This window comes from Gadus morhua, chromosome 3, assembly GCF_902167405.1.
Source record: "Gadus morhua chromosome 3, gadMor3.0, whole genome shotgun sequence".
Taxonomy (NCBI): Eukaryota; Metazoa; Chordata; class Actinopteri; order Gadiformes; family Gadidae; genus Gadus; species Gadus morhua.
Window position 1 is genome coordinate 29,475,488 of NC_044050.1, and position 23,012 is coordinate 29,498,499.

At 48.4% G+C, this 23,012-nt stretch overlaps 1 protein-coding gene across 1 annotated transcript; it reads right to left on the minus strand.

The window, feature by feature from the left end:
- Positions 1–987: 987 nt before the first annotated feature.
- Positions 988–20,450, minus strand: nomo (nodal modulator; the record flags this gene model as incomplete). The annotated part of the gene is given in 24 exon segments (XM_030352276.1): positions 988–1,115; positions 1,543–1,656; positions 3,808–3,934; positions 4,639–4,798; positions 4,938–5,020; positions 5,631–5,861; positions 6,359–6,454; positions 6,620–6,683; positions 6,982–7,069; positions 7,167–7,303; positions 9,066–9,197; positions 9,744–9,885; positions 11,385–11,568; positions 14,127–14,277; positions 14,576–14,717; positions 15,249–15,338; positions 15,699–15,836; positions 16,374–16,526; positions 17,178–17,250; positions 17,746–17,852; positions 18,207–18,307; positions 18,874–18,919; positions 19,017–19,106; positions 20,146–20,450. Coding segments are annotated over 24 exon segments (2,936 nt in total), but the record flags the coding sequence as incomplete, so codon positions are not given.
- Positions 20,451–23,012: the final 2,562 nt, after the last annotated feature.

A 23,012-nucleotide genomic window follows, 5' to 3' on the forward strand; every position in this document is an offset into this window, starting at 1 on the left:
GATGGTTCTAGGTAGCTGCTATCAATATGGTAGTACGCTGGTTCTAGGTAGCTGGTATCACTATGGTAGTACGCTGGTTCTAGGTAGCCGGTATCAATATGGTAGTACGCTGGTTCTAGGTACCTGGTATCAATATGGTAGTACGCTGGTTCTAGGTACCTGGTATCACTATGGTAGTACGCTGGTTCTAGGTACCTGGTATCACTATGGTAGTACGCTGGTTCTAGGTACCTGGTATCACTTTGGTAGTACGATGGTTCTAGGTACCTGGTATCATTATGGTAGTACGCTGGTTCTAGGTAGCTGGTATCACTATGGTAGTACGATGGTTCTAGGTAGCTGGTACCACTATGGTAGTACGATGGTTCTAGGTAGCTGGTACCACTATGGTAGTACGCTGGTTCTAGGTAGCTGGTATCACTATGGTAGTACGATGGTTCTAGGTACCTGGTATCACTATGGTAGTACGCTGGTTCTAGGTACCTGGTATCACTATGGTAGTACGCTGGTTCTAGGTACCTGGTATCACTTTGGTAGTACGATGGTTCTAGGTAGCTGGTACCACTATGGTAGTACGATGGTTCTAGGTAGCTGGTACCACTATGGTAGTACGCTGGTTCTAGGTAGCTGGTATCACTATGGTAGTACGATGGTTCTAGGTACCTGGTATCACTATGGTAGTACGCTGGTTCTAGGTACCTGGTATCACTATGGTAGTACGCTGGTTCTAGGTAGCTGGTATCACTTTGGTAGTACGATGGTTCTAGGTAGCTGGTATCATTATGGTAGTACGCTGGTTCTAGGTAGCTGGTATCACTATGGTAGTACGATGGTTCTAGGTAGCTGGTACCACTATGGTAGTACGATGGTTCTAGGTAGCTGGTACCACTATGGTAGTACGCTGGTTCTAGGTAGCTGGTATCACTATGGTAGTACGATGGTTCTAGGTAGCTGGTATCACTATGGTAGTACGCTGGTTCTTGGTACCTATAGGCGGTCTTGACGCCGGTGATGTCGATGCTGAGGTTCTGGCCCTCGTCCACAGAGATCATCTGGGAGGCGGGCTCGAAGCGGAACTCCTTCATCATGGGCTTGAAGTAGTACTGGCCGGGACTCTGGAAGAACCACAACAAGAGCGTTGGGTTTATGGCGTCCCAGGTGAGAGGCGCTGGGTCGATCCCCAGTGTCCACAGGCCACGTAGAGCAATGTTCTCTGAACATCGGTTTTACAATCGGGGCGTTTAGCCGGCGCTTTTATCCAGGGTGCCTTACAATAAGTACACGTTCATAGGACCAAGTGTCAAGCACTAACCATCACTAGGTTAACCCATTCCCCGTATGCAACAAAGATAGCTAGGGTAAGACGCTTCACGATGCCAAGTACTGTTTTTATGTGCCAGGACGTACACCACACAATAAGTGCGTAAGAGGGGTAGGGGCTTTGATTAAAACCATGTGCCAAATGGCTTAATAGTGGAAGGAAACCAAACATAACGTTAATGCCATTTAGAGAGTAACGCGATGAGGAGGAGGAGGACGTACCAGGTTGTTGAAGGTCAGCACCCCGGTGTCCTGGGTCAGCAGGTTGGACCGGAAGTTGCCCCCGCTCAGAGAGAGTAGCACGCCGGAGAGTGGCTGATCGTCCTCCGACCGGATCTGTACACCGACAGACACCAAGGGTTAAGCTACAGCACGCTCAGGTTCTAATGGCCCCTCTCTCTCACAGACAGACACCAAGGGTTAAGCTACAGCACGCTCAGGTTCTAATGGCCCCTCACTCCCCCTCTCACAGACAGACACCAAGGGTTAATCTACAGCACGCTCAGGTTCTAAATGAGACAGACACACGCAAGAGCACGCACACACACACACACACACACACACACACACACACACACACACACACACACACACACACACACACACACACACACACACACACACACACACACACACACACACACACACACACACACACACACACACACACGCACGTTGAGCAATGGTCCCTCTCGTATCTCTTAAGCCGTTTAATTCATCATATTTATTGCATTATTTAAAAAGGGAGTCTTTAAAATCTTGCAAAGTGCGAGTTAATACGAGCATTTAAACAGTAAAAAGAATTTACGAGCTACACAACAAGTCTAGCCGAGGGAGCGCTAAACTTTGTTGTTTGCAGCGGTGCCGATATATAAACGTGTTGCCTTCCAGAGTTTCACTTTAAACCCCGTTCACGAAGCACTCCCTCTCTCCAGGCCCTGCCAGGTCCACATCAAGATCTCTCCCTTCATTGTCCTCCCTGCCCCGACCTCACCGAGGGCTCACCGAGGCCGCGTCAGGATCTGATCGACGTGCGCCGCAACCCAACAACAATCAGGGACCATAAACCCAGGGCCCAACGGCTGGGCGACGCAGAGCGAGGGAGACGCAGGGAGCCAGCGAGACAGGCTCCCCGTGACGCCGCCGCTCCAGAAGATAAGGATCCCAGCCGTCTCCATTACAGGCCGCGGGGTCAGGAGAACGGACCGGCCCACGCAGAGAGAGGGCTCAGGGACAGGGGACGGCCCTGGCTGTCTGGAGGTCAGGGGAACGGACCGGCCCACGCAGAGAGAGGGCTCGGGGACAGGGGACGGCCCTGGCTGTCTGGAGGTCAGGGGAACGGACCGGCCCACGCAGAGAGAGGGCTCGGGGACGGGCGACGAGACGACAGGAGCGGACTGAAGGTGGATCTCCAGCGGGGTGGAGGCTCCTTCGCTGGGAGGCCGTGGGGATCGCAGCTACCGACGTGGGCGGCATGTGTTTCAGGAGGTAGAGTGGGTCGGCTGGTAACCTGAAGGTTGCTAGTTCGATCCCCGGCGCCTCCTAGCTGAGTGTCGACGTGTCCCTGAGCGAGACGCCTCACCCTGACGAGCTGGCTGTCGCCCTGCGTGGCTGACACGGCCGTCGGTGCATGAATGGGTAAATGAGGCCATGTTGTAAAGCGCTTTGAGCTGCCACCGGATAAATGCACTGAATAAATGCAGTCCATTTACCATTTGAGGTCACAGTTCCACCTCGTGTGGATAAAGTACGATAACTGCTTCTAAAGTTGCCTTTTTAAACACTTCATCCGTGTCGATGAATGCCATCCTTGTCTCTCCCCACCCCCCCCCCCCCCTATACACGACCTGGGATACAGCGCAGAAGGAACAGGGGACCGCAGCGAGCGAGCCCCCCTCACCAGGGACGGGGGCCCAGAGCGAGGCGTTGGCAGACTCCAGCGCAGAGCATGTGGCGGTGACGGAACAAAGGGCACATGGCGTGAGCGGGTTTATAAAGGAGCAAAGCGAGGCCTTCTCGCGCTACAGCCAGAAGGAGACGACCTCCAAGCGCTTGTTTTACATAACTGAACAAGCAGGGAGCGGTTCTGGTGGCTCGCACAGCGACAGGACGACGACGGGACTGTCTTTATCCTCTGAACCGCAGAAGAGACCCCCCCCCACGCCAGCCTCCTCTTCGTCCCCGTTCATTAAAAGTATTCGCTTTGGTGCGCAACATGTTCTGAGACGGGGACTAACGAGCCTGGCTCTGGAGTCCGATCGTCCGCCCCGGCACAGCGTCCCGGTCGCGGGTCGCAGCCATCCGTCTCCTCCGACAGTAAGACGCACTATCCGCTCTGCACGTGTTCAGAGGTCGACTACGGAAATACCGCCGCCGCAGAAGGAGGACCGGAGGCTCAGGAACAAAAATAATACATATAGTCCCCCCCCCCTCCCCACACGGAGACGGGGGGAGGAGCGGGGGAGACGGGGGAGACGGATGGCGTACCTTGAAGGTGACTCCTGCGAGGGCAAAGGCCTTGAAGTCCCCCGAGGCACCGGGCGCCGCGCTGAGGACAAAGCCCTCCTTGCGGGCGCTGGTGTCGTACTCGCGGTCGCTGTGGAGTGGGCCGACCCTGGGGGGGGGGGGGGGAGAGAGGGGGAGAGGGAGGAGAGGGGGGTGAGGGAGGGGGGAGACACAAAGACAGGCTCTTGCTTCAGAGGCTCTCCTGCAATAACCACACGTCCCACTTATCACCTCAGGTGACGGTGGGTCGTAAACTATTAATTAAAACTGTAAAGCACGGGACCACAGAGGAACTGCTAATGAGCTACGAGCAGAACACAGCCCGCGCTACACCCTCGTGACGACCGATACCGAGTCCATTGTGAGGCGGCGTCGGCCTTCTTAACATGCAGAGAGCAGCTCTCCGGCAGAACCGCCAGGAGCCAAAAGAGTTTCAGGAGGACCACTCTGCTGGTTTGTAAACGGTAAACGGACTGCATTTAGACAGCGCTTCGCTAACCAGTGGTCCCTCAAAGCGCTTTACAATACTGGGTACTTTAAAGCGCATTCACCCATTCATGGACACATTCACACACCGACGGCGGAGCCGGCCATACAAGTGGAAAGCCAGCAGTGAGGGCGAGGCGTCTCGCTCAGGGTCACCTCGGCACTCCGCTAGGAGGAGCCGGGGATCGAACCAGCGACCTTCCGGTGACCAGCCGACCCCCCCTACCTCCTGAGCAGCCTGCAGCCCTGCCTCAGCCAGAACATCTCAGCGCTATCCGTCATCAAACCTCCCTCCGGATGCAATCAACCCGCCCCCCCTTCGGTTACCTGTAGGTTCCCGTCTCGCTGGTTGCCACGGTGATGAGAGGCTGGCCGGCCCCCCGCTCCGTGATGGAGATCTCCACCCCCTGGAGCTCAGGGAACACCGTGCCCTCCAGGAAGAGACCCGCGCGCCCCGAGATGTCCACCAGGCGGCCCGGACACGAGTCTGGAGGGACGGGGGGAGAGGTGAGCGTCACCATGAGAGACCCCTGAGGTACGCACACACACACACACACACACACACACGTACACACACACACACACACACACACACACACACACACACACACACACACACAACTGACCTCCGGTGATGGTGGCCTCCACCTCGGGGGGGTAGAAGAGCAGCTCCTTGGAGGAGGGGGTGACGGTGATCTTCTCTCCGGCCCTGAACACAGAAGAGAGCCACCGGTTGGTTGATTCCTGCAGCTCTACTGAATGTCATCACACATGACTTCCATCCACCTCAAGAATAACAAAACTAACTGAATCGCATCAAACACCAGGCCAAACACTTCGTACACTCCGAGTAAAATATTTACATTTAGGGCATTTAGCAGACGCTTTTATTCAAAGCGATTTAAAACCATTCACACACAGAAAGGTGGAGTCTACCACGCAGGGCGATAGCCAGTTTGTCAGGAGCAGTCAGGGTGAGGCGTCTCGCTCAGGGACACCTCCACACTCAGCTAGGAGGAGCCAGGGATCAAACCAGCGACCTTCTGGTTGCCAGCCGACCCGCTCTGCCTCCTGAGCCACATGCCGCCCAGATTTACAGTTTTGAAAGTTAGTCATTAGATGATTTTATCCAAAGCCACTCGTTGAATTCAGAGTCATTATGGGGCCGGTGGGGAATACCGCGCCTGGCGTCGTTACCATGGGTACAAGCAGGCTTCAGACACCTGGGGGATTGAACCCATCAGCCTCCGGCAGTGAGACTACCTGCTCCCCCCCCCCCCCCCCCCCCCCCCCCCACCCCCCGGTGCCGCTGGACCCACCTGGCCCAGTAGGAGAACTCGAAGTGGAAGGGCCCCGTCAGCTCGTCGGCCCGCTCCAGGATGGGGGGGCCGTCGTCCCTGGCCCCGCCCTCCTGCTCCCCCTCCTCCGCCGCCCGGCGCTCCCTCTCCTGCCGGCGGAGCGTGATCTCCTGCAGCTGCTGCTCCTGGCGCTGCTCCTCCTGGGAGCGGAGCGGGCCGAGGACAAGAGCCGGCTCGCTCTCGATGGACGACCTGGAGGGGGGAGGAGTCAGAGACCGTCATGGAGACCAGAGAGGAGTCAGAGACCGTCATGGAAACCAGAGAGGAGTCACAGACAGTCGTGGAGATCAGAGAGGAGTCAGAGACCGTCATGGAGACCAGAGACTCTCCATGGAGGGGGAGAGGAGTCAGAGACCGTCATGGAGACCAGAGAGGAGTCAGAGACTGTCATGGAGACCAGAGAGGAGCGTGTTGGAGACCTCCATGGAGGTCACATAGGCTCACCTGCATAGCCTTCCCCTTAACCCCTCTTACACCCTTATTGTACGTTGTACGTCCTGGCACTTAAACATAGTACTTAGCATTGTGTAGCATCTTATCCTAGCTATCTCTGTTGTGTACGGGGAATGGGTTAACCTAGTGATGGTTAGTGTTCGGCACTTCCTTACTGTACCGACAGAGATATATTGTTGTTTCTCTTTCTCTTGAATCTGAACCTGTGGGGTGAGGGGGGGGAGAGGAGCTCGTACTTGATGGTCACGGTGACGTCCAGGAGCTTGTCCGTGGTGATGAGGCCGGTCATGTGATGGCGGACTGCGGTCAGGGTGAGGATGCTGGGGGCGGACCTGAGAGACACACAGCGAGCCAATCGTCGGTCGGGTTGTGGGCAGGAAACACACAGCGAGCCAATCGTCGGTCGGGTTGTGGGCGGGACAAGAAGAGACGACCAAAATACAACACACGGAGTGAGCGTGAGCGCGTGTGTGTGTCTGCAGGAAGTGCACACTCACGTGTCGTAGGTGTAGTAATCCTGTTCAAACTGGTGGCAGGAGCGGGGAGTGACTTTGTATACGCCTAGACAAGAACAACACGATGTTAGTCATTATTTAGGGGTTCTAGAACATCAGTTTTTTGTGGTGAACAATACAACCATTCAGTCACACGCTGACGGCGGAGTCAACCCGTCAAGGCGACAGCCAGCTCGTCAGGAGGCGTCAGGGTGAGACGTCCTGCTCAGGGAGGGACACCACGACACTCGAGCCGGGGATCGAACTAGCAACGTTCAGGGTACCAGTCGACCCGCTCCACCTCATGAAGGACTGCCGCCCCTCATTTGATATATTCCCCATCGCTCTTTTCCCCCATTCCTCACCAGGCTTGGAGAGGCAGAAGCGGTTCACCCCCTTGGAGAGGTTGTACACGCCCACGTTCTCCGGCTGGCTGCCGTCCTGGAAGAACTCCTGCGGAGAGAAGGGAGACGAGGAAAGGGTTCAACCGCAGCCCAGCGCAGGGGTCCTCCTGGGCTTCGTCACGGCGATCGGACGGAGACGTACGTACCAGCGTGATGGCGTGGGAGAGCGAGCAACGCAGGATGTAGCCGATCTGACGGAACTCCACCCCCTCCACGTCGGAGTCCAGGACCTCCACCTCCACAGACTTGTGTTTCCAGCACCACTCCTCGTGGGAGATGCTCGCTGTGGTGAGGAAGAGGAGGAGGAGAGGCCGAGGAAGAGGAGGAAGGAGAGAGGGGAGGAAGGAGGAGAAAGAGAAGAGGTGGAGTGAGAGGTGGAGAGGAGGAGGAGCAGGAGAGGAGGAGGAGAGAGAGAGTAGGAGACGAGGGGTTAGGATGACCTCTCCGCCTCCGAAAGGAGAACTCGATAGCCGTTAATTGCAGAGTTCTACACACCGTACTAAACTGGATTAAGATACGACCTACTTTTTAAACCCACAAGGCGAATTAGGGAATTAGAATTACAGTCGTTATCATTAAATGAGTAAAACGGAAAAGTACGAAAGAAACAAATGATAACGTTTTACAGTTTTATGTGTTGCTCAATACAATGCCTGTTTTTACCTTCATAACGTTACGGCTGGAATATTCTAGCAGGTTTTATAGTCATAACCATTTATTTGGAGGAAAGGAAGAATTTTTTTGAAATGCATTCCCCCACGGCTTTCTTCAAGGTGCAATAATGTGCTGAAGTGCATCCCTGCGGTCGACAACATCCGGCCCTGACGCACTTATTTAATAAGAACATATGAGAGGTCTCATAAGTTTAGCCGCTCTGGGCTGGGCTCTGCATTCCCTCGGTGGGTGGAGGGTCCCTAAAGCCTCCGCTGCAATACATCACAGCTTTTAAACTATGCTCGTGTCTGACTAAAGCAGTTCTGTTTTTAAACACACGCATGTTCCAGCGGCCTGAATCATCTCCCTGCTGCTGCTCCGTCTGCTGGCTCAGCTCTGATGTGCGTCGGGTGGAACAAAGTGAAGCTTTGAAACGAGGAGAGCTGGGGCTTTGGTACACAGGGAGCAGAGCGACGTGATCTGATCCAGGACCACACATACAAAGGGCCGGGTGGGGTTTGAAGCTCTGCCACTGAACTACACAAGCCTGCACTGCGACCATGGCATGTCCGTTTAATGGATAGATGAAGGGCACACAGCATCAATAGCAGCAGATGCTAAATAACGTGTGTTCACCTATAGAACCACGTCTGAGCAGAAGCATCAGAACCGCAAGTCTTGGAACTGTAGCAAGGCAGTTATTTATAACTGGGTTGCTACGGCTACTTTGCACCAAAATAAATAAATAAAGTACACAGTTGAGATATCCTCTCTGCTTTGTTGCTTTTAACGTAATTTCTCGACTGATTCTTTGCATTAGGTGCGTTTACATTTGAGTTTGACCTTGTTTACGTTCATCCAGACAGATGGTTGCTACTAAACCAGCCCTTCACCAGAGATGGGGTTCTCTCAAGTGAAGGTGGAGACCTATGAAATCCGTTTTATATTTTCCCTTATTCTGTATTTTTCCTTTTATTGTTTTCCCCTAGTTCTGACTTTTACGATTTGTGCTAATTTTATCTTCAGAAAGAGTGTCTACTTACGTCAATTAATAAAACGATTGAATCCGATTTATAACATTAATATCAATTTGGTAAGATATAACAGTATTTTTAATGATGCGCATAAAATTGCAATATTATGTATTTATGCCTACTCGTCTGTAAGGCTACTACAATAGCTTAATTTTGATTATTATTATCTTGCTAATTATCTACTACTACTACTACTATTCCAATTCTAGAACCAAATTTCACGATATCCTGATGATATCCTGGGTGCTTATTAAAAGGACAGTTTGTTCCCCCTTGTGAATGAAAAACGACCACCACCACCACCTCCCATTACCACGTTCCTAAACCACTGTTCCCAGTAGAGACGGCGGCACCAACCTTTGTATTTTCCGGGCAGCACGCCGTCGAAGGAGAAGCTGAGGACGTCCCCGCCGGCCGACAGCGCCACCGTCCGTCGGTCCCCCTGCCGACTCACGGGCTGCAGGGTCACCGAGAGGTCGTCACAGGAGGCTGGAGGTCACGACAAGGTCACACGCTCTTAAAAGGCTCAATAGGAAATTACCTTGAAGGAGGACGTCGCAATCTTTGAGTAAAAAAATGAGTAAGTCATAAATACACTTAAATACCCTTCATTCAAACAGTCCCTACAAACTCAGCTTTTCAAGATCGCTTTCACCTCTTCTCTCCCCTTCCTTCTTTTAACTTCTTATTTTTGGGGATTTTTAGCTACCCATTTTATTGTATCCTATTCCATTTTTATTAAAATGTTATATTTTTATTTATTTTGTCTTTTTACTGGTTTACATTTGTATTCAATTATTTACTCTGTCTTCCCTCTGTCAAGCGTCTCAGTAGGAAATTAATTAGTGTAACTCGGAAATTATTTGTGTCTGGAATATACCCTTCGGCAAATCTGTTAAATTCTTACTTTATAAATGTCATGGCATCGAATTAAAAAAGGTAGTAATAATTAAACAATTACATTTCACAAGGACATTAGTTTAAAAGTCAGTTGTGTCAGTGTGATCATTAACCCGGTCTACAGCACTGTCTTACCGAGGCAGTGGACTTTGCCCGAGACGGACGCCATGAACTGGGTGAACAGCAGGTCTGTGATTGGCCGGTCCACCAGGGAGACGTCCAATAGAGAGGGCAGGAGGGCCATGCCCAGCTTCACCTCCGATTCGGGGACGGACACCTGGACGGGGAGATGGCACGTCGGACAGACTGTTGGGTCACTACGTCTGGGAGGAGTACTCTTTATATCATGGTGTGATCCAGATGCCTCGGACACCAGCCTTCCGAGTTGCACTTGTGACATCATTTCCGGTCTCGGAGCACTTATAGCGTTCCCGTTTGTCTTTGTGATTGTTAGCTGCATAAGCCTCTTTAGCAAACAATAAATAAATAAAAAACACAACTATGCATTGTTTTGAACGCACAGCAAGACCGTGCAATGCATACATTTGTGAATAAAGTAGTAATGTAATCAAGTTTGTAATAGCATTTAAAATCGACATCGAAATGTCGAACGTGGCGCAGCCTTCTTTGTTTAGAGCGTCATCACTGAACTCGGTCTACTCTCAGAATTCCGAGGGGGCTCGACCAAAAGGGGGCGTGCCTCCGTGAAATGCCGCAAGAAAGCTGGGAGATTTCCCCACTTGCAACTCGGAAGGCTGGTGTCAGAGGCAACTGGATCACACCATTAAAAAACACATTGATTTACACCAATGGCTTTGAGATAGTTTTGAGCATAAGCTGATTGTGTGCACAATGGGAAATGTTATTGATATTAGACCTTTCCAGAGGAGAGGCACTAGAACTGCAACATATCAATAATTAAATGAATAAAGCATAAATCAAATCAACTAATGGTGCGTAAAAGGCTGATAGTCAAATAACATTTTTCCTTTGAAACGGTCTCTCAAAGTGCATTATGTAAAATCAAATGCTAGTAATATATTTTTTTAAATATGCTTTTTTTTTTTATACAAGTACGTTTAATGAGTGCAACTGCCCATTGAATCTTTCCAGTGTTTGAATCTTCGGGCAGAATGTTTTCCTTCCAAAGCGGATGAGCTAACCTGGGGCTAACAGAGGGGCTAACGTGCAGCTAACAGACTAGCGGGGGACTAACGGGCTAACAGACGGGCTAACGGGGGGCTAAAGGACAGGCTTACAGAGGCTAACGGACAGCTAAGGGACAGGCTAACGTGGGGCAAGCAGACGGGCTACTGGGGGGCTATGGGTCAGGCTTATGGGGGCTAACGGACAGGCTAACAGGGGGGCTAACGGACAGGCTTATGGGGGCTAACGGACAGGCTAACAGGGGGGTTAAGGGACAGGCTAACAGGGGGGCTAAGGGACAGGCTAACGGGGGGGCTAAGGGACAGGCTAACATGGGGGCTAACAGATGGGCTAACGGGGGGCTAAGGGACAGGCTAACGGGCAGCTAACAGACGGGCTAGCGGGGTGCTAATGGGCTAACAGACGGGGTACCAGGGGGGCTAAGGGACAGGCGTACGGAGGCTAACGGACAGCTAATGGGCAGCTAAGGGACAGGCTAACGTGGGGCTAACAGACGGGCTAACGGACAGCTAAAGGGCAGCTAAGGGACAGGCTAACGTGGGGCTGACAGACTGGCTACCGGGGGGCTAAGGGACAGGCTAACTGGGGGCTAACGGGCGGGGGTCTTACGTGGACGCTGTAGTCTCCGGGTTTGGCCTGGAAGCAGAAGCCGCCTTGGGGGTCAGAGTCGGCAGTCTTGCCGAGGCCCGGGTCCTGGTCCTGGTCCCGGGGCCGGAGGGTCACCCTGTAGCGGCTCTGCTGCTTCATGCCCTCGGGCAGACGGCTCACGGCGATGCGGCCGCAGACGCTGAACCTGAGGGGGTGGAGTCACCAGAGGGGGAGGGTAGCGAGGCGTCAGGACGGGAGCTTCAGGGAGCAGAGGCTGCCTGGTTACTAGGAGGGGCTACACGCTGTGATTGGAGAATACTGATTTTAATGATCAATTTAGCCTTCCCCGGACGTCCAATAAACCCTTCAGCCCAACGAGAGCAGAGCACACACACACACACACACACACACACACACACACACACACACACACACACACACACACACACACACACACACACACACACACACACACACACACACACACACACACACACACACACACACACACACGACACACTCGATTTGGGTTAAGATGAAGAGCCCATTTATAAATATTTATCCATTTTCAAAAATATATATTCTTAAAGTGGAAAGGAAGCAATCAAATAAAACATGTCTATAGCACTAGTTAAATATTTAAATATACCATAAATACAAATAAAGTCGGAAATATGTCCCGTTATTCAGAATGAAGCACAAACACGTTGCATTAATTACAATGTTTTCAGCCTGTGCGCCGCCATCTCTGTTTTCAGAATACGATGACGTCACGAGAATGGTTGGTATTAACATTCTATGTTGTTTACATAGCGGCTCATAGCCTCACAGGTAGCTTACTGCCTCAACAAAATGGATATGGACGAATTGGATAGACCCACCAATGAGGGCAGGCATCCAATTGCCTATGCTTTTGAGCCAGTAAGAGAAGTCGGAGTTTTAGTGCCCCCAACAGAGCCTGACTATGGAGGAGAAATAGATGAAGGAGAGAGAGATGTATCTGAGCGCACAGGAAACAATCGGTGGTGCTTGTGTGGGGTTTGTGTCCCTATGTCCACTGACATGGAGAGTGTCTGCTGCCATGAAATGAACCTGTAGTAATGCAGTGTAAGATATGTATATATATTGCACATTATATATTATTACATTATTATATTTTTTATATATATATATATATATATATATATATATATATATATATATATATATATATATATATATATATAATAATTATTATAATATAATAAGATAAGAAAAGTAAAGTACACGGGTGCAGCAGCTGGGCTCCACGCTGCCTTACAGTTCGTTAATTTCATGATACAAGTAATTGTCGTGCCATTTGGGTGTGCACGTGAATATGCGAAAATAGTTCAACCGACGGTGTTTGCAAATGGATTATTTCCGATAACAATGGATTATTTTGGCGATGGATTAGAAATTATCCAGAGCATGGAGCGAGCTAGTCTGCAAACAAGACAATCTTCAAACAGTGAGTGTACTTGTACTAATTTATCTGTTTCTCTAGTAGTAGAAGCTAAGTGTACCTCTCGTTCCTCTGCCTGGCAAGCACGTTTCTGCGCTCTTTCGCTGCGCATAAGAGCAGCGCCCGGGTCCGATCTGACGGGTATGTCCGTGTCTCCAGCACTATATCCACTAAAATTAAAAATAGTTGGCACAGCATCTGGCTTCAGGCGATTGGTGGGACGGCGAACAAATCTCCCATCTTCAGAAAAAGCTCCCTCTTCGATGTAATCAGCCTCTATAAAGTGGTCGCTACATACTCTCTGCCCTGGTCCCATTGGGGGGCTGAGGCGTTTCAATGCAGCTAACCATCTTCGGAGCACTTCAGGCTTCTTGACGGGAATTACATGGAAATGAACTATTCTACCGCTCTCCTTTAACCGATAAAATTCGTTTGAACAGCCAGGGGCAATACAAAAGGACCCCCCTGTTCTTCTTCCAATATCCGACATGTTTATTTTAAAGAGCCAACCATTCTGATGACGTAGCGCCTGCGTTTTTAAAACATGGCTGCGCCCTAGAGGCGAAAGTCGTTATAAACATGTCATTTTACGGTGAAACTACTTGAATTTCAGTATTGATGAAAATCCATGTGTTTCCAAAAATGAAAAAACAAACAAAAAATTGACACAGTTCTCAGTGCTTCATTTCCACTTTAAACTCTGTATCCCTTTGAGTGAGGAGGATTGGAAAAACTAAAATCAATGCATCGATGCAGCCGCACACCAAGTTGATGCGTGGCAGCTGTTTTATTCATAAAGCAGAAGAGCGGTAAACAGGTTGAGAGTCTCTCAGCCCCAGCAGAACCTCTGCCTCAACAAAGAACCCATCCATCAAAATTATGTTCTCACTTTTTCCTCCCCGATTCAGATTCCTGAACTGGAGTATCAGCCGATACCGAGTATATACCGATATAGCATCTGGCATTCTAACTACTAATAGCACTTGTTCTTATTGAAGGGTTCTCTTACGATGACAGCGATGTATAGACCACTATTATTTTTGCTCAAGCACTAGATCATTTACATTTATAATCTATAATTATAATAAGACATTTGTATTGTTGTAGTTAAGCGTGAGCATCCATGTTTTTCCGACTTTTCCGTTGCCCATTCCGACCGGTAACGAACGCATCACAACACTGCACCATCTGAGAGACCTCCCAATACCCGTATCAATACCGGTATTGGAACAGCTATGATCAATATCAGCCGAAAACCCCCCAAACAGACGGGGACTCACCCTGCGGTGATGATGTCGGGGAGCTGGGGGGTGTTGGGGGCGATCTTCACGGAGATGGGCTCGAAGAACATGAGCTCCTTCTGGGTGCGGATGGTGTAGGTTCCTGCGGTCATGTTCTCCAGGCGGAAGGACCCGTCCTCTCTGGTCACCACTGGAGTCCGAACCAGAGAGAGCGACGCATCATTTCATAGGCGCCTCATGTCATGCCACTGATTTGTCATTTGGTGACATCCTCCGCCTTATCCAAGCTTATCACGGATCATTTAGGAAAATCAGCCAAATTAGATTCAAGGAAGCATTCTGCAGACCCAAATCAAAAGGGTGGCTTGTATTGTGCGTTTGAAACAAGGTCTACAGCCAAGGAACTAAGCATCAAATTTGATCGAGGAGTTAGAATGAGATGGACCAGGCTCCTGCCTGGTTTGGTAGCTCGTTAAGGGGCCCGGTACCTTTGATCTGGTTGTTGAGGTACACGGTGGGGTTACCTTTGATCTGGTTGTTGAGGTACACGGTGGCGTCCGGAACTCCCTCCCCCTCCAGGCTGTTGAGCACGCGGCCGGTAACGGAGAACCCCATGACGCGGAAGATGGGCTACAGAGGACCACACAAATCAAACTTTATTGATAAAGCGCCTTCCGTACAAAAGTGCAAGGGGCTTAACGATACAATACAGAACGGAAATAAATACAGAAATAAATAAAAGGGATTCAAATTTCCCCTTTAAAAAATTCTTTAAAGGGGTTCACAGATTGTGATGCCTCAGCTCCTCCAGCATGCTGTTCCAGAGGCGAGGACCATAGACACTAAAGGCCAACCCCCCATCGCTCTGAGACCCACGGGGGGTCGGCCTTTACTGTCAAGTTTTAGTAATTGTAGGAGATAGGCCTGCACGTAAATTACACAAATTGAAAAACTCATAGGCCTAATTGGAAACGTAATACCTCTTCATGTGATGTTTATAACTTTTATTACTTTTTAATGGCCTTAATTTGGGCTAATTTCATTTACTACCTTTTAATACCTTTAACCACCCCGGGGAAACCCTGGTCTCTGCCCGCACAGACCTCAGGGTTCAGTAGGAGACAGAGGAGATCAACAAGGGAACGCGAGCGGCTTCTTTACCTCCAGCTGCAGACTGTTGTGCTCCACCTTGAAGTTCATCCTGGAGGGCGCCACGTCGAACGTGATCCTCTCTCCCCGGTAGAACGGAATCTGAAGCAGACGGAATCACGTTTACACTCAGGGCGTTTAGCAGATGCTATTATCCAACGCAACTTACAATAAGTCGCTTTGTCTGAAGAAAGAGAAATAACAATATATCTCTGTGGGTACAGTAAGGATGTTCATAGAACCAGCTGCCAAGCACTACCCATCACTAGGTTAACCCATTCCCCGTACAGAACAGAGATAGCTAGGATCAGACGCTACACGATGCTAAATAGTATTTTTGTTGTGCCAGGACGTAAGAGGGGTGTGGAGAGGATAAGGGGGAGCCTATGCAGATGCTACACACATCCTCTAAGTACAGGTTCCTAACCGGGTCCTTCCTCAGTCCCGGCGCGGGGTACTCACCACCGTGTACTCGCCGCTGGGCAGCGAGGGGAACACGAAGGCGCCGTCCTCGCCGGACAGAGAGCTGCAGAGGTAGAGCAGCGCGCTGTCCCCCGACTCCGCCCCTTCCACCGGCGCCGTGTTGCAGCCCGCCACCGCCTGGACCGCGGGGGGGGAGGACACGCAGACACACAGAGGGTAGAGTTATTAATAGGGTTACTTAATGCATGTGGGTTACCATAACGGCGGGGATGTTTTGTTCATTTAATCACAGACCTCAGTGGGGCTGCTAGCAGGGACAACTCAAATAGCTCAAAATAAGTCAAAGAAAAACGAGTTAATTTAAAGTTTCTGTTCCTTATTTAATTGACCTGCGGTTTTTCAAACAAAGGTAATAATTAACAATTAGACGGCAGGGGTGCAAACTGGTGAGGGCCCAGAAAGGTGACGAAGAAATATTGTCAGAAAGTAATCAGAGAATGATCGATGCACGAACCGGATGCCGGATTTGCGTTAAAATCTGTGAATTTCGCCCAAAGCTAACGAGGTCGCCCCCCTGAGATCGATGAACCCAAGCACGGTGAAACCAGACGTCCTCGAATCCTAAAGTCCTCTAGCGCGCAGGTCCTTCCACGCCGCCTCGGTGTCTCCTCCGCTGACACCGAGGCGGGGGGGTGGGGGGGTGGGGGGGCTCACCTCCTGGTGGACGGAGGCCGAGTACAGCAGGAAGGTGACCTCCTTCATGGGCTCCCCGTCGCTGCGCACCACCCCCGTCACGTCGTAGCCCCCCACCACCAGCGGGGCGGCGGCCGGGGCGTTGGCGTTGGACACCAGCACCGACGTCACGCTCTGGGGGTCGACCACAGGGGGGAGGAGTTAGGGACACACACCTGACCCTAGCCCCCAAAGGGGGAGGAGTTAGGGACAGACACACCCGACCCTCCCCACCCAAAGGGGAGGAGTTAGGGACACACACCCCGACCCTAGTCCCCAAAGGGGAGGAGTTAGTGACAGACACCCCGACCCTGCCCAGCCTGCGGTCATGGTGAGGTCATCTGGATAACACTGACGTCAGCCTTGATAAGCAGAACCTTTCTTCGTAATCTATTTTATATTCGTGCCTTATAAACTATCATATAATGTTGCATTATAAACTATCATATAATGTTGCATTATAAACTATCATATAATCTTACATTATAAACTATCATATAATCTTGCATTATAATCTATAATATAATGTTCTTCATTTCTGAACCGTTTATCGAGTTCATGTTTCTCAAACTAAACATCAAATATGCCCACTTAAGTTAACAAGGAAAACTACACACCAATAAACATGTAGGACTTCAAAGTCCTCAAGCTGTAAGACGTATAGCGTAATTTGTAGCGACATAAACAAACACATGAAGTCAGAAAGGTAAAGATAAACAAAGGCCAGGTGCCTTTGTTTATGGGTACCTTTCTGTATTCATCAGGTCATATCTGTGAGTGACCCACCTGCTCCAGCGTCCAGGAGGAATGAGAAGCTGTGATGTCATAGCTTCCCGGCATCACTTTGAAGAAGGTGTACCTGGAGAAACACAGAGTTGGGTTCAGAGGAGACGATGGAAGGTCTACCAACGGAGACATTAAAGGCCGGTTTATAGTGCTCCGTAAAGGCCTGTACGTAGACACGAGAGCCCTCTCCGTGTCTTACGTGGTCATCGTATATTTTTCAACTATCTGTCGATGCAACGGAGACGGCAAGGGCTGTGATTGGTCCTCTAACAAAATCATTTCCGGAATCACCTTTCCCGGTTTGACTTTGCACCTTATTTACTTTGTACATTGTTTACTTTGCATATTAAGGATCAATAAAACACCAAATAAGATTGGAAAAGCTTTGGAAGATATTTTCCGACACTATTTACATGGTTTGTAGTCAACATATAAGATCGATCGGGCGGTGAATTTCATTGCGTATCCGACATCCCGACGGAGAACTGTGACTGCTGGAGGGGTCTCCGTAGTTACGGATTTGGAGTAGCATACTTTGGCCTTTAGTGAGTTAATAAGGATAACCTACTTTCCCCCAGGTTGAGTGAGGACAGACTGGAGCTTCTCCTCCGTCCCGGACCGGCTCAGCTTCACCTCGACGTCAGCTGGGCCCAGTGGATGACCTTTACTCAGAACCTGAAGGTCATCGGGAAAAAACAGCGAGGAAATGAGAAGAAGGACTTTTTCAATTAAATTTTGTAGACGCTTTTATCCAAAGCGACGAAGTACAGACGTCCGAAGATGGAGAAACAACAATAGATCGGTCGGATCAGTAAGGATGGTCATAGAACCAAGCGCCAAGCACTAACTATCACTAGATTAACCCATTCCCTGGATACAACAGAGTTGGCTAGGATAAGATGCTACACATTGCTAAGTACTATTTTTAAGTGCCAGGACGTACAACCTACAATAAGGGTGTACATCAATTGATGCTTGAAGGGAAAAAATAAAAATAAAAGTATGTATGCATGATTCAGAGGTACCAACCGCTCCTGAGATGGAGAAGCCGGTGAAGGCGAAGTTGATGTCCTGCTCCCGGGTGCAGATGTCGTTGACCCCGTCCACGTGGAGATCCACTCGGGTCGGCTCTTCATGGGGAGAAAAACGTTCAAGGAAACCATCGGCGATAATAAAGACATAACAAAATAATGATGGACATCCCTCTACTCGTGCAGCATACATAAATATGAATCCCTTCTATTTCTGTATGCACTTCTCACATGTGTGAAGTGGGGGGGGGGCAGCCTATGAGAACAAGGCCGGGCTCATACAAGCACAGAGGTGCACACACACGGGTTTGGTTACATCCTCTGCCTTATCACGGATCATTAGGAAATGATCAGAATGAGTATGACAGCCAAGTTAGATTTGAGGAGGCATTCTGCAGACCAAATCAAAAGAGTGGCTTGTGTCAGTGTGCGTTTGTGGGGTGAAACAATGTTTACCGCCAAGGAAATAAGCATTCAATTTGTTATTTTTGCAATTTTGAAAAACATGTTAATGAGCAGAAGATATATCATGTATCGTGGGTATACCTATTGCATACCAAAGACAGAATGACCCCAGTTTTATCTGACTTCCTGTGGATGGTCACGTGGATCCTGTGTTTATCTGTATATCTAAACACTGAGTAGGCTGTGATGGATATTCTTACCGAAGCTCCAACCAAGTGGAGGCTCAATCTTCAACACAAAGTCGCCCTGGAAACCAAAAAGTATATTTTTGTTTACTAAAATATAATTATAATTATTATCATTCATGAATGAAGATGCAAGGTGGGTTCTGTAATGTACATACCTTGTCATAAAGAGGGATCATAAAGTAACCATTGATTGGCGCGCAGTCCGTTTGATATTTCAGTGAACCTTGCTTAGTGTACAGTTTAATCTGTGAAAAGAGAAAACAAATGTATTTAATATACACTACAGTTCAAAAGTTTGGAGTCACTTAGAAACGTCCTGTTTTTTTAAGAAAAGCACTGTTTCCTACAATGAAGATAACATCAAAATAATCAGAAAATACAGTCTAGACATTGTTAATGTGGTAAATGACCATTGTAGCAGTAAACGGCAGATTTTTCATGGAATATCTACATAGGCGAACAGAGGCCCAATTCCAGCAACCATCACTCCTGTGTTCTAATGCTACATTGTTTAGCTCAGCGTGTTAAAAGGCGAATTGATGATCAGAAAAGCCTTGTGCAATTATGTTAGCACAGCTGAAAACTGTTGGATGGAAGTGAGTTTTCATGGAAACGTGACCTTGTCTGGTGAATGCAGTGATGTGATCGGATGAATGAACAAACACGCCACATCTTTAAAGGGTCTTCAACTGGGGGTCCAGGCTAGTCTAGGTTGTGTCGGTATTAACTAAGCAGTTAATCGTATTAACTGGAGGCATGGGGGGTAGGGACCCTGGTGTGAGCCGAAAGCCCGATCAGCACCGGCAGAATTAGGGGTTAACGAGAGGCTCGCATTAATGAGTTAGTGTAAAGTGTTCAAGTGGCAGTGCTACCAGCCACGGTTCACTGCTGTGCAAGTGACAGAAAAAGTTGCCGTTTTGGGTGTTTGGGGTTGGTCTGGGAGTGGATTAGTAGTAGATTCATATTACTGCAAGGAGAAACTATTCACAACCAAGTGGTAGAAATTTGACCAAATGTATTCGTATGTGTGAGTGAGCCTTCATTAAGCCATGGTACTGCAAGGAGATATTAGTATTCACAACCAAGGGGTAGATATTAAGACACAATGAAGAGATATTGAATTTAATCAAACATAATCCAGGTTAACCCATAGGGGAATCATTAAAGTTGATTGACAGGTACTGTGCTCAGATTATCAGCATCTGATCAGCGGCTAGCCGATGGCTAACTGCCTAGCTTCTAGGCTAACTGCCTAACAGACTAGCCTAGCTTCCTTCCTCTTACCTCGATCAAAGAGTAATTAATCTCCACGTCGGACTTCACGAACCCCCCGCAGGCCACCACCACGTCGTCTGACGCCGACGCCAGGACTTGGCAACAGAGCACCCCGAGGAGCACCGCCATGAGCCCCATGTCCACTCGAAGAACCGTAATCCCGATCATCTTGATGCTGCTCTGCTTCTCGGCTGTCAGCGGACCGGACAAGTGCACGCTGTCACTGGGTCTGTGCCGAGAGGGGGTCGGCGGCAGAGGGCGGGGAGTAGGGCAGCAGCGTCCCCTGGTGGACTGGAGGGCGGAGGCCAGCAGCGCCCCTTGGTGGACAGTGACAGCGGCACCCCCTGATTGATAGGATATTAGATTCGATCTAATATGTATATTTTGTTTTTAACGTTTTATACTTATATACTTTTATATATACTGACCTCTTTATTGTTCACATGCTTTGGCAATGTACATGTTTGTTTTTCTTACCAATAAAGCTTTTATGAATTTGATTGAAATAATTGAAGACCGGAAGAATGTCGCCGAGTAGGAATCGGACGTAGTGGCGTAGTCACACCCCCTTCAGGGGGAGCCCACGGGACCTATGAGGTTCAATTCAAATTCAGTTTTATTGGTCACACGTTTACAAAAATAACGTCAAACATACAGTAAAATTAAAAAGGTCGAAAATATGTATAGGTTTCAACGGAGAGAAAGTAATTATCTTCTGGTCCCAGTCTTTATATGCCAGATTACACACGTTTGTGTATTTAAAAGATAATTTTTCATGTCGAGTTTGACCGTTTATTGTGCAATTGTTCAGTTAAAGGCTGTAGAGAGAACACAATGAGAATGACTACACGTCTCATGGGACCTCAAGCTCCCTGCGACTGGCGTGGACAAGACAGACAATAACTGAAACTCTGAACGTGCCCCGATTTATAATGGTTTTCACCTCTTTCGATGCCGTTATCCTCCCCTTGAAAAAAAGCTTCTTTTTTTTTAAACAATCAGATAGCTCTTAATAAAAAAAAGAAATTAAGACCAATCAGTTTCAGAAACTCAAAAACATATTTGCACTGTCAGAAATGTAAAAAACGAGAATATGTGTAACCGATGAGTTCCTGCGTTGTTGTGTCTGGTATTCGTTGAGTGAGGCACACACAGGAGTCGAGTTATGGAGGTTTATTTATTTTAAAGGAGACAAAAGAAACACGGGCGTCACACACAATCCAAGATGTCTCTCTCCACTCAGCTCCGTGCATCAGCACCAACTGAAGCTTGACCCACAGGTGTAACGCCAAACCACTCCCAAGGGAAACAAAAGGCATGCCATAGAAAACAACAACGTGGAACCAACTTACACAGGAACCAATCTTTGGAGAAGTTCACAATAAAACAAAAAATGATGAACATTGACCAAAAATAAAACAAAATCAAATTGAATTTAGCTCGGCTGCATACGAGGTTGTTGGAAGCATCCACATCAATATCTTTAAGACAGGTACAGCTTTGCAAAACCATGCGAGGGCGAAACATACAGGCCACTTGCAACAATATTTTAAATACTTGTCTATTACTCACAACATAGGTTTAAACACTATTAATTGATCCCATTTCAGAATACTACTTTCAGCAACTAATTTAAACATATTTGCACTGGGAGTCAATGCCCAAAACAGAATGAAGTGCAAAAAAAAAAATCGGTAGGAATGATGTGCGGGAATTTTTTTATTAATAAAATAAAAAAATAAGTTATTTTTTTTCCCAAGTGTGCAAATGATTATGCTGCCACATGCCAGGGGTGGCACGCGTGCCAGGGATTGCCGACCCCTGCTCTGAATAATTTTTAGAACATTCAGATCGTTGTAAAGAACATTCGACCAATAAAGCTCAAAATATATGAATTATTTTTGTAACTATTCAGATCGCTTGAAATTAGGGATGCACGATATATTGGCAGTGATATTGTTATCGGCCGATGTTAGTCATTTTTTAACATATCGGCATCGGCCCGATAAGTAAAACTGGTCCGATATTAACAGCCGATATTTATTTCCATCTAGTTGCCGTGTCTTTTGCCTATGCGCAGCTTGTTTGGTCATGTGACAGTGTCAGTGACGCAGCCAGAGACGCACAGAGGCAGTACAGGAGTGTTTGTCACCTTAACTGAAAAGAATCAATGTCGGCGGTTTGGATGTTTTTTACGGTCTCAAATGAAGGTACTCAAATTGCAATATGCAGTACTTGCAAAGCCGTAGTAATGCACGGAGGATGCCGTGTCAAATCATTCAACACCACTAGTGGTGCAAACGGTTCACGGGTTTCCCGTGATCCGTACGGATCAACCCTCACAGTTCGGGACGCAAGTGATCCGCGGATCGGCTGATAAAAAAAAAAGTTGTGCGTTCACGTGATCAGCGCATGTTTAAAGGACAATTCCGGTATTAACAACATCAATGTTCTAAACTTAATTTTGTTGATTAACTCTGTTGAACAAGGACAATAAAGAAATCTAATCTAATCAAGTATCGTAGCGAAATAGTTTCTGTTGTGTTTTATTTGGCGTTCCGTAATCGCATTGAAACAGAAACCGAATGTTTATATTTGGTAGTAGTCTTTTCGCTCCGTTCTCCGGATCAACAGTAGGGCTAGAACCGAGTGAAAAGACTACAACCAACCTTCCTTGATTTATTTGATTTAGCCTATCTCACAGATTTGAGTTGAAATTGACAAACTTGAAACACTTTTTGTAAATTATTAGACAGGTGTCTGGTTTCCATGAATATTGGCAAATTTGATTTAAATTATAAAACCTTGTCAAGATATTTTGATTTGTGATCGTTATTGTGATTTATGATCCAAACTTTTTCATAGATGCAAGTTGT